The sequence below is a fragment of the Leptonychotes weddellii genome, chromosome 2 (assembly GCF_054177405.1).
Source record: "Leptonychotes weddellii isolate Sample4059 chromosome 2, ASM5417740v2, whole genome shotgun sequence".
Classification (NCBI taxonomy): domain Eukaryota; kingdom Metazoa; phylum Chordata; class Mammalia; order Carnivora; family Phocidae; genus Leptonychotes; species Leptonychotes weddellii.
This window is the reverse complement of record NC_138370.1, coordinates 41,909,147-41,925,043: the sequence shown is the minus strand read 5'-3', so window position 1 is coordinate 41,925,043 and position 15,897 is coordinate 41,909,147. Positions and strand designations below refer to the sequence as shown.

The 15,897-nt window shown below is 35.4% G+C and overlaps 1 protein-coding gene across 1 annotated transcript in view; it reads right to left on the bottom strand.

Annotated features, from left to right (window-relative positions):
- Window positions 1–15,897, bottom strand: part of FZD3 (frizzled class receptor 3) — a 106,225-nt gene that overhangs the window by 81,903 nt on the left and 8,425 nt on the right. Inside the window, exon 2 of the mRNA XM_006735119.3 lies at window positions 14,867–15,549. Within this exon, the coding sequence (XP_006735182.1) occupies window positions 14,867–15,055 (189 nt within the window). The 5' untranslated portion in view covers window positions 15,056–15,549. The remainder of the gene's footprint in view (window positions 1–14,866; window positions 15,550–15,897) is intronic.

Below are 15,897 nucleotides of genomic sequence, written 5' to 3'. Positions count from 1 at the left end.
CAAAACTGTTCCTATGTGTAGTTAACATTACTGTCTACATAGAAAATCCCAAGGCGGGGCGCCTGGGTGGCTCAGTCGTTAAGCGTCTGCCTTCGGCTCAGGTCATGATCCCAGTGTCCTGGGATCGAGCCCCGTATCGGGCTCCCTGCTCTGCAGGAAGCCTGCTTCTCCCTCTCCCCTTCCCCTGCTTGTGTTCCCTCTCTCATTCTGTCTCTCTCTGTCAAATAAATAAATAAAATCTTTAAAAAAAAAAAGAAAATCCCAAGGCATCTACAAAGAACACATACAAAAAAAACCCCAACTCTATTTTTTTTTTTTTAAGATTTATTTGTCCATTTTGAAAGAAAGAGGGAGAGAGAGCACTCATGAGCTAGGGGGAGGGGCAGAGGGAAAGAATCCCAAGCAGACTCCCTGCTGAGTGCGGAGTCAGTCAAGGAGCTCAATCCCATGATCCAGAGATCATGACGAGCCAAAATCAAGAGTCGGATGTTTAACTCACTGAGCCACACAGGCACCCCAACGCTATTTCTTTTCTTTTCCTTTTTTTTTTAAAGATTTTATTTATTTATTTGAGAAAGAGATACAGAGAGCATAAGCAGGGGGAGGGGCAGAGGAAGAGAGAAGAGTAGGCTCCCCACTGAGCCCAGAGCCCCACGCAGGGCTCCATCTCAGGACCCAGAGATCACAGTCTGAGTCAAAGTCAGATGCTCAAATAACCGAGCCATCCAGGTGCCCTGGCCTAACTCTACTTCTATATAAAACTGTATTCTATTTATAAAGAGCACATGAGAACTAAAACAATACACTTACAACCACAAAAAAAAAGAAAGAAAAAAGAAACACCTGGGTGTAATCTCAACAAAACATGTATAGGACTCATATACAGAAAACTATAAGTGATGACAAAATAAATCAAGGAATATAAATAAATTAATAGATACACACTGTATTAGTTTGCTAGGGCTGCTGTAACAAAGTACCGTAAACTGAGGGGCTTAACCAACAGAAATTCACTGTCTTACATTTCTGGAAGCTAGAAGTCTGAGATTAAGATGTTGGCAGAACCATGTTCCCTCTGAAGGTACAAGAGAAGGATCTGCTCCTAGTCTCTCTCCTAGTTTCTGGTAGTTCCTTGGATTGTGACAGCATAAATCCGATCTTCACTGCATTCTCCCTGTGTCTCTTCATATCATCTTCCCTCTACGTGTGTCTGTCTGTGTCCAAATTTCCCTTTTCTAAGGACATCAGTCATATTGATTTAGGGCCTACTCCAGTATGACCTCATCTTACCTAATTACATTTGTAATGATCCTATTTCCAAATAAGGTCACATTTTGAGGTCCTGTGGGTTAGAACTTCAACATACACATTTTAGGAGGACTCAGTTCAACAAGTAACAACACTGTTCATGGGTTGAAGATTCAACATTAAAGTGCCAATTCTCCGGGCGCCTGGGTGGCTCAGATGGTTAAGCGTCTACCTTCGGCTCAGGTCATGATCCTGGAGTCCCGGGATCGAGTCCCACATCGGGCTCCCTGCTCAGCAGGGAGTCTGCTTCTCCCTCTGACCCTCCTCCCTCTCCTGCTCTCTGTCTCTCATTCTCTCTCTCTCAAATAAATAAAATCTTTAAAAAAATAAATAAATAAATAAAGTGCCAATTCTCCCCCAAATAATTTCCAGATTTAATGAAATTTCTACCAAAATGCAGCATGACTTTTAGTAGATAAAGATGAGTTTATTCTAAATTATATGAAAAAAACAAAAGAACAGATTTTGAAAAAAAAATTGGGAAGAATCATGCTATCCAATTTTAACACTTACTATATAGCTAACAGTAATCAAAACAGTGTGGTTATCAGTGGAGAGACAGATACAAAAGATCAATAGAACATAATAGAGAAGGGGCGCCTGGGTGGCTCAATTGATTAAGCATCTGCCTTCAGCTGGGTTCATGATCCCAGGGTCCTAGGATTGAGCCCCACATTGGGCTTCCTGCTCAGCGGGGAGCTGCTTCTCCCTATCCTCTCCCCCTGCTTGGGCTCTCTCTCTCTCTGTCAAATAAATAAATAAAATCTTTAAAAAAATTTAAAAAAGAATAGAGAAGCCAACATAAGGATGGACAATTAATTTTTGAGAAAGGAGCAAAAGCAATTCAATGGTGAAAGGATAGTTTTTTCAACAAATGGTGCTGAAGGTAGTGGATATTTATAGACAAGAAAATGAACCATTCCTTATACAGATTAACTCAAAAGTGATGCATGGATTTAAATGTAAAATATAAAAACTACAAAACTTCAAACAAAGAAAAAATCTTCCAGACCAAGAGTTAGGTGAAGAGTTCTTACACCAAAAGGACAATCCATAAAAGAAAAAAAAATTGTAAACTGGAGTTAATTAAAATTTAAAACTTCTGTTCTCTTAAAGACCTTGTTAAAATGATGTGAAGACATACTACAGACTAGGATAAACTATTTGTAAACTATATTATCCAACAACGGATTTGTATCTAGATTATATATAGAAGTCTCAAAACTCAAAAATAAGAAACAATTCAATTGCAATATGAACAAAAGACATAAACAGACATTTTACCAAAAAGGATTTATGAATGGCAAATGAGTACATGAAAAGACATTCATTATTAATAGCCATGAGGGAAATGTAAATTAAAACCACACGAAGTATCACTATATACATATTAGAAAAAAATTAAAAATTTTGACAATACCAAATGGTAGTGAGAATGTAGGGAAAGTAAATCTCTCATACGTTGCTGGTGAGAATGTAAAATGGTACAACCACTATGGAAAATAGTTTAGCAGTTTCTAAAATTCCAAACATATGCTTCTCATATGATCCAGCAGTCACACCCCTGGGCATTTATCCCCCCCAAATAAAAATTTATGTCTGCACAAAAACCTGTACACCAATGGTCATAACAGCTTTATTTATAATAGCAAAGAGTTGAAACAACTCAAATGTTCTCCAATGGGTGGCTGATTAAACAAATTGTGGCATATCTGTTTAACAAAATATTCAGAAATTAAAAATAACTACTGACACATAGAACTTGTATGGTTATTATGCTCAATGAAAAAATCTCAAAAGATTACACACTGCATGATTCCATTTATATAACATTCTTAAAATGATAAAATTACAGATAAGAGAACAAAGTAATGGTTGCTCAGGAGTGGGAAAAGGGAGGAGGGAGAAAGGAAGCATAAGGGAGTTCCTTAGTGGTGATAAAACAGTTAATTGTAGCAGTGGCTACATACATCTATATATGTGATAAAATCGCAAAGACTAGGAGTGTGCATGGTTGGCTCAGCCCGTGGAGCATGCGACTCTTGATCTAGGGGTTGTGAGTTGAAGCCCCACGTTGGGCATAGAGCTTACTTAAAAAAAAATTGTGAAGACTACACACACAGACACATGCATATATACACACAAAAATGAGTACATGTAAAAACTGGTGAAATATGATAAGGTCTATAGATAGTACCAAGGTTAACTTCCTAGATTTTATCCTGTATGACAGTTATATAAGGTACTAGGACTGGGGTTGGGAGGGGGTGGGGACTAGGAAGGGTACACAGAATGTCTCTATACTCTTTTTGCAATTTCCCATGAGTTTATAATTATTTTAAAATTAAAAGTTAAGGGGCGCCTGGTGGCTCAGTCGTTAAGCATCTGCTTTCGGCTCAAGTCATGATCCCAGGGTCCTGGGATGGAGCCCTGCTCAGCAGGAAGCCTGCTTCTCCCTCTCCCACTCCCCCTGCTTGTGTTCCCTCTCTCGCTGTCTCTTTCTCTGTCAAATAAATAAATAAAATATTTTTTAAAAAATTAAAAGTTAAAAACATTACATTCACATGTTGATGATGTATGTACATACATCATACATAGACGCATATGTATGTCTTAAGTCTCAAAACTTGCTTGGTACTTAGCAACACATAAAATATCAACCAATCAGATATTGTTATGTTACTATGCTAGTAAAACCTCGATCTGTGAATTACAGATGAATTATAAAATTGATTTGAGTGATTATTTTGTGCTGCCTGCAATGAGCCTAAAGCTACAAGTTTATGCTCCTGCCACTTATTAGCTATAAGTACCCTGTGCTATGTATCTCAGCTGGCAGGATTTACTGGCACTAAAGGGATAGGCAGTTAAGTGCCTTATACACATTATCTCATTTAAACCCTCTGATAATTATTAATCACATTTTATAATACATATGAAGAAAATGAGACATGAAAATTAAGTAACTTGCCCAAGATCACAGAGCTACAAAGACAGACCCAAGAGTCAAGACCCTGGCATTCCTATCTAGAGCCCTTGAACTTAACCAATTTTTTCCACATAACCTCTCTAAACCTCAGTTTTCTCCTCTGTAAAATGGTCTTAATAACATATAAATAATAGTATATAAAATAGTTAGCATACAGGACCCAGTAAAAGCTTAAAAGGGGATTAGGGAAGAGTTGCAAGTTAACAGAGCTATAGCAGTCCTATATGGTGGGCCTAAGGAACCCTGCTGAATTTGAATGCCCTGTTCTCAACAAGTGAAAGTCAACTGGAATGATGTCATTAAAAAGCAAAACAAAGCATTGATGACTATTATGCTGGGTGAAGGAAACCAGAGATAAAAAAAATAGATACTGTATGATTACATTTATATAAAACTCTAGAAAATGAAAACTAATCCACAGTGACAGAAAACAGATCACTGGTTGCTTGGAGCAGGGAGTGAAGAGGGGGGTAGACTACAAAGGCATACAAGAAAGCTTTTGAGGTAATGGAAATGTTCTCTATTTTGATTGTGTTGATGGTTTCACGGTATATACATGTGTCAAAACAGTGAACATTTTAAATGGGTCAACTTTGTTTTACACTAATTATACCTCAATAAAGCAGTTATATAAAAACAGAAATATCAGTATTTTTCAAATGAGCAAATTGCCTTGGTTTGAACTCTAACAATTTTTAACCTCAGCAAAATCAAAATTAAAAGAGGGAGCCTGAATACTGTAAAGTTGAGAATATATCAGATAATACTATTAAAGCTCTATCAAACAGAAAACAATTTGATTAAATTTTTAAAGATTCCTGCTGCGTACCTCCTTAAATAGTAATACTTTTTGTTCACTAAATCAAGACCAGGGTATAGGAAGTTTACAAACTGAAAAGTAACTTTCTAAAATTAAATTTCTGGTTTCTACAACAAAGGTGCACTACACGGAAACTTCCATTCTTTGTTCAAATTCAAATCAACCAAGCCTTTGTGCTCCCATTCTCTTTCTTCTTTCAAATTTCCATTCCTGTTACCATAGGAACCCGATAGCTGACAAGCCTTCAAGCACAGCAACAGCCCAAGCTTAGCAAGGGGTATGAAAAGAGGACAGAGTCAAAGGCCAAAATTTGACTCATGAGAATCAGAATTCCAATCTTTGTCACTCTACAAAGGGTCTGGTAACCATAGAAACTGTATCCTACTGCGTTTGGGAATGTTATGACTAAATTCACTAAATGTGAAACCAAATGTGGAATGGCCTTGGAAATTCAAAAAATTGTATTCATTCTATTTCAGATCCAAATTAGAATAAGAAGTTATTCAAAAACAACTTTTTAGAATAATTTCAAGTGATGTAAAAAACTCCTTTTCTGTAAAAATAAATTCTCAATAAGATCTAAAACTTTAAGAATTATTTTGTATTAAAAAATTCTAGGTTTGAAAAACACCTTTAATCCTACAGATTTTTCTTCTACAAATCTCAATTTTAAAAAAATGTCTTGAGATAGTGTACTAAATACTTTCCAACAATATTTCAGTAAGGTGGTTTACAGAAATTTGCCATTATGAGAGGAACACGTTTATCTTCTTAAGTCAAAGGGGAATTCCCAGAGGAGCCCATAAAATTTGACTTTTAAGGAAGTTTTAGTATTTCGAACATCATGAATAGTTCTGAACTATGATCTCTCTCAAAAGATAAAACCTTACAAACAAAATTCTACCACACTTCATAATTTAATTGCAAATAAGTATTTTAAAGGTATTCCTTTAAAGTGATTTGTCACACAAGAAAATCAAAGAAAAAATTTAAAGCTTTTTTTTCCCTTAAAGTCAGAAATAACTAAATGCTATTAATTCTCCACTGCTTGTATGTACATTTTTCAATTTAGAAGATTCTTAATTCCTAGGGGTAGACGAACCATGAGAGACGATGGACTCTGAAAAACAAACAGGGTTCTAGAGGGGAGGGGGGTGGGAGGATGGGTTAGCCTGGTGTTGGGTATTGAGGAGGGCACATTCTGCATGGAGCCCTGGGTGTTATGCACAAACAATGAATCATGGAACACTTCATCTAAAACTAATGATGTAATGTATGGGGATTAACATAAGAATAAAAAAAAATAAATTAAAAATAAAAAAGAGAGGAAAAAAAAAAAAAGAAGATTCTTAATTCCTGACTGGTTTCCCTGTCACACAATAGACTTCTCAAGCCACTTCACTAGGTGGTTGTTTGCTTCAGGAAAACCACCTTATTAATAGTAAACCCAAACAAAAGACAGTAAGGGAAGTAAATCTGATAATGCATGTATTCTGACGATATAAACCATGAATTGCAACCAAATTTCATTTTCTAAAAAGCCTATGCGCAAAATGTGAATAATTACTACTACATAGGAGTATATTACACTATTCTCTTACAAAAGACAAAAAAAATCTTTCAAGACCCATTCAAATACTGTCTACAACTGATCCCTTTAGTAGAAGATCCTTCTCTCTTTTGAATCCCCTTAGCACTTTATGCCTTTTTTTGTGGCATTTACCAGGTTCTTCCTTGTGTTTCAGTCATTGGATCAAAATATATTTAATAAATACTAACTCCTGGGCACTGTAACCGAGAACTAAACAAAAAAGAACGGTTGAGATTATTAAAAATAAAGTTTCTGCACTAATTTTACTATTTTAAAAGCATGTGTTTCTTACAGAAAAAAAAAAAAAATACAAACATTAAATAAGACACAGAAAACATAAATTGTGCTAATTCAGGAAAACCACTGTTGGCCTTGGTGAAAATCCTTCCAGATCACTTACTCTGCATAAACACACATATACATTTTTAACAAAAACAGGGTGATACCATAAATAATGTTATCCACTCCTTTTTTTTCCTATTTAATAATGTATCAAGTATAACCATTAGAATTTTGACAAAGATCAAGAAGAGAATATTTAAGGCAGAAAGAACATTAAAGCCCTAGAGATGGGAAAGATGGGTTGCTCTGTTCTTTTGCTTAATTACACCACTTATAAGTACAAACACATGATGCCCAAAGCTCTGAGTCACTTTGATTAGCTACTCCCCACCCCTCAAAAGGCAAAGTAAAATACTAGTGTTCATAGTTACATGGTACCTTTGGTATTGGGATTACCATCCCCATCAAGCACACTTCTATTTACAACCGAAGGACATTAAGTGCTCAGGTACAATATAAACATGACCAAGACTACTATTATCTCTTAAGGGACTTAGTTTATAAAGTTTGTTAACTAATTCAAATATTTTATTTTTTAGCAGTTTATTTAGCAGTTCCTATGTGTGAGGCAGTGTTTTGGGTGTTGGGCATACAAAGATGAATAAGGACAAGCCTTGATTTCAAAAGAAAAAGACTGAAAACAACCCAAATGTCCATCAATAGTAATTGGATAAAAAAACGAGGGCAACTTAACACCCACTAGGATGACTATTAAAAAAAAAAAAAGAAAAACAAAACCAGAAAATAACAAGCGTTGACAAGGATGTGGTGAAATTGGAATGTTTGTGGCACTGTTGATGGGAATGTAAAATGGAGCAGCTGCTATGGAAAACAGTATGGTGGTTCCTCAAAAAATTAAACACAGAATTATCATATGTCCCAGCAATTCCACTTCTGGGTATATATATATCCCCAAAAATTGAAAGCAGGGACTCAAACAGGTATTTTACACCCATGTTCACAGCAGCATTATTCATAATAGCCAAAGGTAAAAGCAAATCAAGTGTTTGATGGATGAGTGGATAAACAAAGTGTGGTATACACATACAATGGAATATTATTTGGCTTTAAACAGGAAGGAAATTCTGGCATATGCTACATGGATAAACCTTGAAGACATTATGTTAAGTGAAATAAGCCAGTCATAAAAGGACAAATATTGTATGATTCCTCTTATATTAGGTACCAAGAGTAGTTAAATTCAGAGAGAAAGAAAAATGGTGGTTGCCAGGGGCTTGGAGAAGGGGAGAACGGGGAGTTACTGTTTACTTGGTACAGAGTTTCAGTTTTGTTAGATTAAAAGTGCTAGAGATGAATAGTGGTGATGACTGCATAACAAGATGAATATACTTAATGCCATTGAACTATACACCTAAAAGGGTTGGAACGGTGAAGTCTGTATTCTAAAAATTTCCATTTCTAAAAGAAATTTCTAAAAAATTTTTCTAAAAAAAATTTTTAATGAGCAGTATCTATAAATACTACTATAGAATATCCATGATATACTGTTAAATGAAAAAAGATAGAAAAAACATAGTATGATGCTATATCAAAGAAAGGTGAAAGAATACACATGGACAGATATTACATAAACATTTTATATAAATTTTATGTTGTATTTACAACTCTTTAATGGAAGAATAAACAAAAAACTTTAAATGACTATGTTTAAGAGGAAGGAAAGAACAAGGTAGAAGGGAAAGGGCCAGAAACTAGACTTCTCCGTCTACAAAAATTTAAAACACAATTAGTTAGAAAGAAAGAAAGTTAAACCAAAAAAAATTTTTTAAATCATTCTTCAAAAAATGAAACATATGAATCTAAATGTGTATTGAGTTTAACCACACAGAGAAGTATTTAACTTTAAAATACAGTAATTTGGGGGTGTCTGGATGGCTCAGTCGTTAAGCGTCTGCTTTCCGCTCAGGTCATGATCGCAGGGTTCTGGGATGGAGCCCCATACCAGGCTCCCGGATCGGTGGGAAGCTTGCTTCTCCCTCTCCCACTCCCCCTGCTTGTGTTCCTGCTCTCGCTATCTCTCTCTCTGTCAAATAAATAAATAAAAATCTTAAAAAAATAAAATACAGTAATTTGACTGTATGTCCTTGGTGAGTTATATCCCTAAGGACAAAAAGAAGTACAAAAAAAATCAAACTGCTTTCAGTAATCATATTGTTAGTAATAATGTTATTATTCTTAAATTATATAATGTATATGTATACAAAGCTTTAGTATAAGAAAAAAGAGAAACAAGATTTTAATATGTTAAATAAAAACTCTGCAATATTATTTGAATTGAAAGTATCAGTATAAACTCATGATGTACTTTCTTTTAAAAAAAAAAAGCGTTTCCTAGCTTTGCCCACAAATAGGCCTAAAAATGATTAACGTAGTATCAATAGGCTTAGCACTCAGATAGTGGTCTCTAAATATCATTTCCAACTAAACAGAACCAGTGCTCTCTAAAGAAATCTGATTCAAAGTTTGAGGCAGAATTCTTTTTTTCTTTTAAAACTTTTTTTTTAAAGATTTTATTTATTTATTTGACAGAGAGAAACACAGCAAGAGAGGGAACACAAGCAGGGGGAGTGGGAGAGGGAGAAGCAGGCTTCCCGCAGAGCAGGGAGCCCGTTGCGGGGCTCAATCCCAGGACCCTGAGTTCATGACCTGAGCCAAAGGCAGAAGCTTAACGACTGAGCCACTCAGGCGCCCCTGAGGCAGAATTTTAAGGAAACCGTTTCTTTGGATCATACCAGAAAGCAAGGAAGCTATGACAGACTACTAGGGTAGTGTCAAAAACCAGGAGCTACCTTGAAGAGGCTTCTACTACCAAAGACAGTACAGTTAGAGCCCCAGTAGGAAGAATAATAACTGCAATGGATTGAAAAACATCAAATATGTTAAATCTATGAGTTTATAATGATACTTTGGGAAAAAAAAAAAAAGACTTCATTTGTCACCTTTGAAGGATGCTTGAGAATCAACTCATTATCTTAAAAACTAATAAATACAGGAGAATGATCAAGTACTTATCCTGTCTTTCTTATATAAACTGTAAATGAGAGTAACTTTGTAGCCCAATAGTCAATAACAGGAAATTTCTGTTTATAAAAGCATTCCAGCTAAGAAATGAAGAATGCAGAATTTTGCCAAACTTTAATGATATTATCAATCTAGCAGATGATCATGAATGGATGCCAAAATTATAAAGAGTGACAACCAGATATTATGTGCCTATGAAGTTTTCTTTAAAAAAATCAAAAAAGGAGACAGAGGAACATGGTAAACAAAACCACAGGGATGCAATCAGCAAAACAGATTATGGGAAACTACAGAGCAAACATATTACAAGAGAAAAAGGAGAGAAGAAAGGGAAGGAGAAATTATATATTAAAAGAAACTTAAGAGATATATCAGTTCAATGTAATATATGAATCCTGATTTGAAAAGCCAACTATAAAAATACTGTGAAATGATCAGAGTAATGTGAATTAACTGGAGAGTTGATGGTATGGAGGAAGTGATAAAGATGATACTTAGACATTTTGAAACAGTTCTTATTTTTTAAGAGATACATACAGAAATATTTATAGATGAAACTATGGTGTTTGAGATTTGCTTCAAAGTAACCCAGTTGGATGTACAGTCATAAATGAAACAAAACAAGCTGTGAGTTGATAATTTTTGAAGCTGGATGATAGGTAATGGGTATATGGTGTCCATTATACTCTTATAGTTCTATAAAACTAAAATTATCTATAATAAAAAGGTGGGGTTTTTTTTAAGTTACAGTTTGAGTTTGGATAACACGAAGACTGGTTCAAACGTGCTTTGTTCTTAATGAATCATAAAAGATACCAGGAAATTGAGCTTTTAGGTTCTGTGTTCCCTGAAGGATGTAACCCGCTGCCAGCTTTCCATGCTACAGAACATCTTTAATGAGGATGACAAAAGAAAACAAGAAATGGAGGCAAACACAAACAATCCCAAGAGTTTCTTCCTCTGATTCTCCTATAGCAGTCTAGTTTCTTAAAAAAAAAAAAAAAGAGTAGGGGCACCTTGGTGGTCAGTTAAGTGACTCCTGATTTCGGCTCAGGTCATGATCTCAGGGTAATGGCATCGGGCCCTGCATCAGGCACTACACTGGGCATGGAGCCTGCTTAAGATTCTCTCTCTCTCTCTCTGTGCCCACCTCCACGTCCGACTCCGACTCAAGTATGTGGGCTCCCTCTCTCGTTCTTAAAAAAAAGAGTAGACAAGTGATCATCATCATAAAGAGATGAATGCTTGTTCCACACTAACTGAAGTTAAACAGGGTGATAGGCAACAAGGACTACTGCTTTGCATTCACACAGCACTTTAATTTTTCAAAGTTTTTAAATTTACATACCATTTACATCATTTGACCTTTTTTTAAAAGATTTATTTATTTGTCAGAGAGAGCACAAGCAGGGGGAGTGGCAGGCAGAGGGAGAAGGAGAAGCAGGCTCCCTGCTTGAGCAGGGAGCCCAATGTGGGGCTTGATCCCAGGACTCTGGGGTCATGACCTGAGCTGAAAGCAGACGCTTAACCAACTGAGCCACCCAGGCATTCCACATCATTTGATCTTAACAACCTTATAAAATGGATAGGGACAAAAATTTACTTCCTAGAGGAAACCAACATAAAGAAGTTACAAAACTAGTTAGCGGCAAAATACAAATTTCCTATCCCCATTTCAATACTTTTTTCACCAAACTGTCTGCTTCCTATTCAACTGTATTTAACTATCCAGTATAGGGGGAAAGGCTGTTCAGATCTCTTTCATTACTACTGCAGTCACAAATACCTAATAATGTGTGGTTGGTAAAGACAGTTACTAACAATTTGTTGACAATTTGTTGTCCATGCTGGACAGCTCCCAAAAATTTACTTAGCAATTTGGACAGCTCAAAATGGTTTAGGAAACTCAGGAATGAGATGTTTTTTTCGATCAAAAGCCACTGATAGGGGAAAAGATACCAAGTTAAGAACTCATAAAAATTTAGTTGTGTGTTTGTGTATAGATGACTACATTTTAGAAGGGACAGATAGAGAAATAATAAACATATTAGCAAAGATCTTTTCTTTCCAACTTAATGACTTGACACTTACATTATCCCATTTATTTAAACATGTCCCAATTTCAATGAAAGTACAAAGAATCTTATACCTACAATGAAAGAACAGCAAACTGACTGTAAACAATCATATTTGAAATAACCCAGATTCTGTACTTTCTCTCTTCTGTGGTATCCTAGCTCACTGCCATATACTATTCTATTACAGGCACTCATTATGATTCACCAAATCAGTACAGGAGTGAACCCAAGGCAGACTTGAAATACGGGCCAGCAGAAAGATGCTAGCCCTAAGAAATTATCTTTCAATTCACCCTGTCCCACAGTGAACACTCAAAAATGTGCTTCAATTGCTCCAATTACTTGCTCCTGGTAAAAGCTGACAGATACATTCTAAGATCAGAGATAGAGGGTATCATCAGCAGATTCGAGCCCTTGTAAGAACCCAAGAATCCTGACTTCCTTCTGGAAGGGTGGAAACTGCTGAGTTTCCATGCCCTTTGCTATTACAGAAACTTTACACTCTCAAACCGTCTGACAATTCTGTCAGTGGTGTTAGTGTCTTGATATGACAACCATGCAACAAACAACTATCTGCAACATTATTTACTTCAAAGAACTAGAGCTTTCTCTTAGAAGATATTGCCCACTTTGGTGCTCTCCCCAGAATGTGTGGAATTTAAACAGAAGCAACCTTATTGCCAATAAAATATCTAGACTGCACAGGCAACTCTGGGAAGAGGGCAGTGATAGCTTACTATGCCATTATTATGAATGTCCCAAGAGCCTACACCTGGAATGCAAGGTCACTTGGAACAAATACATTATTCTTCTAGCACTTTCTCTTTAGGATCATTTAGAAATGATATTTGGAATAGAATTAACATTTGAAGTTAACCTACTGTGTGCCATACACTTTGCTAGCTACTTTATAAGTTTAACCCTAACAGCCCTTCAAGGTTTTTTGTCATTTACTGCCTTTTCACAAATGAAGAAACCAAGGCTAAGGGACTTGTTAAGTGACTTGTTCAAAGTCCAAAGCTACTACAAAGCAGAGACAAAAGTCGAACCCAAATCAGTTCAAATATCTTGATGACTTGCATCTTAGTACCCTATTTGCTTTTTAAAGCAGTTATACTGACTTAATGATACTAAAAACAAAGGTATTCCTACTCCAATTTTTTAATAGGAGAATTGATGGGTTTAATACACAGTAAGGACTACTATGTCCAGAACCAAATTCATGTATTAAACCAATATCCATTTTCATAACCTAATCTGATAGTCTATACCAAGTCTTTCTCTATCATTAGACCTTATATAGTCAGAAGAGCAGAAAATGTTTTGTTCAATCTCTGTAATATTTTCATATATTTGTAACACATAAGATGCCCTCCACATTTCAAAATCTATAAATAATAATCTTTCTACAAATTTTCCTAGACAAATTTATGTAGTCTAGTTGGAAGTAATGAGTCTTTGGGTTTTACCATAAAATGAAGCTTTCCAAAACATGTAGGCTTCAATGTGCTGAAAGCACTATAACAATAGATTACAGACTAAAATACAAAACATTCTCTGGGGCGCCTGGGTGGCTCAGTCGTTAAGCGTCTGCCTTCGGCTCAGGTCATGATCCCAGGGTCCTGGGATCGAGTCCCACATCGGGCTCCCTGTTCGGCGGGAAGCCTGCTTCTCCCTCTCCCGCTCCCCCTGCTTGTGTTCCTGCTCTCGCTATCTCTCTCTCTGTCAAATAAATAAATAAAATCTTTAAAAAAAAAAAAAACATTCTCTGTATAATTATTATTAGCTCCACTTTACAAGCAAAGAAACTATGTTAAGAAAGCTCACATAATTTACTCAAAGTAATAAAGCTAGAAAATGGTAGAGCTAGAATTCAAACCTAGGTTTGTATAACTCCAAAGCCTATGCTCCCTATTGCCACCACCTGCTGCCTCCTAGTTCCTATCTGGTAAACATATTATCCTTGTTCAGTATTCTAAAACCCTTATAGGAATGAATGCATACTTATTTAAACCTATTGTTAACTATATTCATTAATTTGTCATAGTTTCTAAAGTAAAATCATTAAAAAGTTACCTGAAGAATTACCAATAGAAAAATTCAGGTAAGGCAACACATTTTCATAAAATTTGGAGAGGTCAAGAACAGATAATTTATACAACCAAACCTTTTTGTTCATCAGGAGTTATAATTCTTAAATTGATGTGATGGTAAAACCAGAAAAATTTTTTAAAATTTTAAGAAAATTCAAATACCATAAACCACCAGCCTATAGACTGAACAAAGAACTTATTTTACAAGATCACATTACCTTCAATAGTTAAGGACTGAACTGTGACTATTATTATATTCTACTCTTTATCTGAGGTTTTATTAACAGCCAAACAGAAAAAATGGAATCATATCATAACGTGGACAATTTTAAACTTCTGAATGGCTATTATTTCCCATGTTCCAAGTGTTTCATATTTCTTTATAAAAGCATATCTAAAAATAGGTCAAGAGTAACACTCCCCAAACATCAATTCTTCAATCTATTAGAGCTTGAACCTAAATATATAACTTCTTAATGTACAAGATATAGTTAAAAATAACATTCTTCTGGTTTTTTTTATCAGACACATTCATTAGATTAGTTAATAAGACAATATAAGAATCATCGTCTAAGATATGTCAAATAATAGATCAAGTCTTACCTCCATTGCTAAAGCTGCTGTCTGTTGGTCATAGTGATTCAGAAGATTAGGCATGAAGGTAGTATTATAAGGCAAATCTTGGCACATCCTCAAGGTAATGGGTTCACAAGAAAACAAACTGTGCCCACCTATATGTCCCACAAACATAGTCAAGGGCCAAAAGTAGAAGACGATCCAACCCACAGCCATCCTTCCTGGATCTGAATGAGATTTGGATGATCAGGCCTACTCAATATGTATTTTAGATCTTTATACACCTGCAGGTCTCAGCTTGAAAGTATTTCTTCTATATCTTACTGTTAAGTTCTTCAAACAGTTAAATACTCTTTGCACCGTCAGAGGTTTGTTAGCTTGGTCTCACAAAAGGCATTTGTTTTTGGTTTCACAATATGGGAAAATGACATCATCTTGTCTCTTCTTTTCATTTTATTACATAGGGCACATTTGGCCAACATATCAAGTTGATCAACCACATTCCCAAACAACAGATTCCATCTTAGGAGAAGAGCTATTTCTTCCTTTGACTGAAATATCTGAAAAGTACTTTTTTTAATGGGAGATATCAGTAATTTCCTCTCAAAATATTGTAGTCTTGATACTAAAGTCTTTGATGAGTTCCGTAAAGTTGCAGGATACAAAACAATATACAAAAATCAGTTGTGTTTCCGTACACCAACAATGAACTATGAGAAAGAGAAATAAAGAAAACAATCTTTGATGAGAGATATCATACTGACATACTGATAAAATACATGGGTATTTCAGAGACATAGTATAGTTTTTCGACTTTATCATTTATGCTACAGATATACTAAAACAATCCTTAACCAGAATTTAAAGGCAAATTTTCTTCCTTCAATTGTTTATATAACATATGGCTTAATTTCTTATCTAGAATGGCAGTTTTCATTTGTCACAAGATACAATTGATCCATTTTGAAAAGTTCTTATGCTGTTGTCCTAAATTTAAATATCTGCCATACCTAGACAAATAAATAAATAAAATCTTTAAATATCTGCCATATTTATAA